General features: G+C 39.9%; 1 protein-coding gene across 1 annotated transcript; it reads left to right on the top strand.

Moving 5' to 3' along the window:
* Positions 1 to 2,040: 2,040 nt before the first annotated feature.
* Positions 2,041 to 3,199, top strand: cUnh15orf61 (chromosome Un C15orf61 homolog). The gene is made up of 2 exons (XM_080736097.1): positions 2,041 to 2,790; positions 2,923 to 3,199. The coding sequence occupies exons 1-2, from the start codon at positions 2,445 to 2,447 to the stop codon at positions 3,048 to 3,050; spliced, it is 474 nt and encodes a 157-aa protein (XP_080592223.1). The 5' UTR covers positions 2,041 to 2,444; the 3' UTR covers positions 3,051 to 3,199.
* Positions 3,200 to 3,737: the final 538 nt, after the last annotated feature.

Raw genomic sequence — 3,737 nt, 5'->3', positions numbered from 1 at the left:
TGACCCTAACGATCACTCCCTTCATCTACATCATGAGAATGTATTGTATGTTCGATTAGGCCGTGTTGTGTTGAGCGTGATCTGCCGGAATGTTCTTTTCACAGAGGAAGAAATGTGATAATTTAATGAAAAACAAACCACTTGCAGTGAAATAATAGACAAAGTGATCCATATTATGTACGTATTATAGTTTTATGAATGAATCTTTCTTCTTGTGCATTCGAGGACTGGATAAAGAATATAGAAGATGTGCTACGGATGACTAGGCAGAACAAAGTGCAAGGGGTGGAGGCTGTTTCCTAAACTTAACTTGGACCGATGCACCGACACAACTGCCTGACTCTCACTGAAAGGTTTTGTCAAGATGTTTTCGCAATATTTCTAATTGTGCTTTATGCGAATTTGTAGTTTGGTTGCAATCAAAACAAGCTGTGTAGTGTGTGTGTTGATTAAAAAATAATTCTTAAAACTTTAAATAGGGGACAATAAAAAATAACATTATGAGCATGTTTACTGTTTCATTAAAAACACTGGATAGGTCCTACTTGGTGATCATAATGATAACAAGTAGGCAGTCATCAACAGTGGTTTAAAGTAACCAAGTACATTTACTTAAGTACTGTATTTAACGTGATATTTCACTTTCAAAAACACTTTTGGTCATGTTATCGTCTAATCAGGCTTTTGTGAACACCCTGAACAGTTTTTAATTTGCTTGATTCAATATTTAGATAATGTAAATGTTATCAAGCCCTGTTATCCAGGGCCCCTCCCCATACACACCCATTGTAACTTCTAACTCCATTTTAACCATGATAGAGTCTTTTCTTCTGGTGACTCATCATATTACCCTCCTAATATGTGAGCTGTGTTTTTTCGATAACCTTTTTTCATTTACTTTTAATAATTCTTTGGGAAAATGGAAATAATTAAATACAATAAATAATTATTAAAAATAAATTAAAAAGGTTAGCAAAAAAACACAGCCAGCTCACGTATTAGGAGGGTAGTACGAGTCACCAGAAAAAAATAATGGGTGTTTTTGATCATGGTTAAAATGGAGTTTGATGTTACAGTGGGTGTGTATGGGGATTGGGGAGGGGTACTGGAGGAGGGCCTCATAATGGTAACATGTGAAAACATTTGAAAACATGAATTCTGCATAATGAGTAGGCTACTTTCTACTTTTGGTACTTTAAGTACATTTTGATACTAATACTTTTGTACTTAAAGGGGCACTCCACCACTTTTCAACTTTTCAAATGTTCATATAATTGGTCCTCACTCAAAAATATCTTTTTTTTTTTTTCCCAGAGGAGGGCTGTGGGCAGGTCAGAAACCCATAGTCTTGTGACATCATCGATTGCCAATCCAGCTGCAGGCTTTCTATTCCTGAAAAGTTGCAATTTTAAAGTGGAAGCCATTGTTCTCGCGATAATAAAAATCTAAATATTTTTTTCAAAAATATTGATTACATTTTTTTTTTTGGGAAAATGATGATGTCACAAGACGATGGATTCTGAACTTCCCACAGCTCTCCTAGGAGACTTGGACCGAGTAGAAAAAAATTGTGATATTTTATCATGAACATTAGTGAGGACCTATTATATGAAGACAGGTTGAAAAGTGGTGAACTACTCCTTTAAATACATTTTAATTCTGGACTTTTACAGAGTATTGATACTTTAGTTTTACTCAAGTAAAACATATTGAGTACTTTTTCCACCAATGGTCATCAGGTTCACTCTTTGGAGTCCAGAGGCGTCAATTGGGTATGGCAAGCTATGGCAGCTGCCATACCTTGGCTACAGGGGGAAATAATCAAATGTACTGTAATCGTGCCTGTTGCTAAGGTATGGCAACATGACTGGTGTCTTGCACGCGCACGAGGGCGCGCGTGCAAGACACCAGTCATGTTGCCATACCTTACCTTTTTCCAAACTGACGCCGCTGTCAAAAGAGGAACAGAAAATGCTGCGCCGCGTTTCCGACCGGAGTGTTATTGGTACCGCACAGCAAGCACTATTTACAGCAAGAACGAACAGCGCTTTCTGAATTATACCTTCACCTTGGGCCGACATGTACCTACTAGGAATCTTGCCCTGTGTAGCGGAATCTATTTTTGAAGATTTGATTCTATTTAGGTCTTTACTTGTGAGCGATCCTGCCTGTGCCTGTTAGTATTAGCACACCACCACAGTAGCATTAGCTATTGTCCTGTCAGACAGCCAGCCAGCTGATAACCTTTCTGCTGCAGGATTCCAGCAGCAGGCTCCGCGGCGGTGGAACCATTCGTTCTTTTGTTTCGTTTACTATTTATTCTATTGCTGCTGAAGGATCTCCAGATTTGACATTTTATGTAAAGTCCACAGCTAACATTTGGTTCGAGTAATAATCAACGAGGTCGTTGAATGCAGAGTCAAGTTGACAAAGGGGTATAAGTTATGAAGTTAGTTTTAAGGACGATACACAACCTCTTTGTAAGAATCACCCTGTTTCCGAGCTCATTTGGAAAGGCGGGGGGTCCGCGGCCCAACGCATCAGAGGTGTTGTCATGCCACCTGGTGCAGCGAAAACTGCCCCCGTGGACCTCGTACTGTGTTCGCTACAGTGACATCCACAACGACCAGTTCGGACGCTCCAACTTCAACTGGAGCGTCCAGGGAGCCAACTACCAAATACTGAGGACGGGCTGCTTCCCCTTCATTAAGTACCACTGCACTAAAGCACCTGCACAAAACCTGGACTTTGAGGACAGGTTCTTCACCATGTTGAAAGTCATCAATCTAGGTCAGTGTGGTTGGATAAATGTAATGTCCTTTCTTGGCCCTTTTTATAAGATGTAGCCCATTATAATATCAATGTTTTATATTCATACCCAAAGTCATTTTTGCACAATTTAATTGTATCCACTTGTTGCAGGTATCCCCTCATTAGCCTATGGCATTGGCTGCTGGCTGGTGGTGGGGGCTGCAGAGACGGTGCAGACCAGTGCTGGACCGGTGAAGGTCCATTTCGCCTACAAAGAGGATGAAGGAGCTCAGTACTGAACTGAGAAAAATCACCAGTGTTTTTCGTACACACATAGCTATGTCTGTGACCCCGTCATTCTATTTAAACTGTGCCAGAGACTGCTACACTGGGCCCATGCATCGAATAAAGTAACATTTGTACCCTTTGTCCTGATGATATTTGTGTAAAGCTGACAGTGATTAAGATTGTTTAAACTGAACTAATGTCTTCTTTCGAGCATTGTTATAGTCCCACTACTTAGTTAATATTATAAGAGGGACATTTCTGAATGTGTGACAACTGTTGATCACAAATCAGCACCCCTACCAGGACAATCAAAAGGTTTTACCTGGGAGGTTTTGGCACTGGACCCATGTGCTTTCAACTCTGTTATAATATTTATAACTTATTAAAGCTATGGAAATGTTTGAATGAGATCATTTGTGGTTCATAATCATAACCCATTGATTTGCATGTCGATGTGGTCATGTGTCTAAGAATCAAACGTCCTTTTGTATAAACGTAGTGTTCTGATGGGGACTCTGACTAATGATCAGGCGAGGCTTCTAAAAGTTCTGACAGTTCCATGCCTAAAATGTCCCTAGCCTTGCCTTGATAAATAGGTAGCGTTAATAGCCAAATAATTAAACTTCTAACTGCTCAATTGGAGATGAATGCGTTGTTATAATGGAACAGTATTCCAATTTCCAACAGCACAGCAGCAT

The sequence above is a fragment of the Nannobrachium achirus genome (assembly GCF_963921795.1).
Source record: "Nannobrachium achirus genome assembly, chromosome: 11".
Lineage (NCBI taxonomy): Eukaryota > Metazoa > Chordata > Actinopteri > Myctophiformes > Myctophidae > Nannobrachium > Nannobrachium achirus.
Note: the sequence above shows the minus strand (reverse complement) of the source record. Positions and strands in the feature narration are given on the sequence as shown.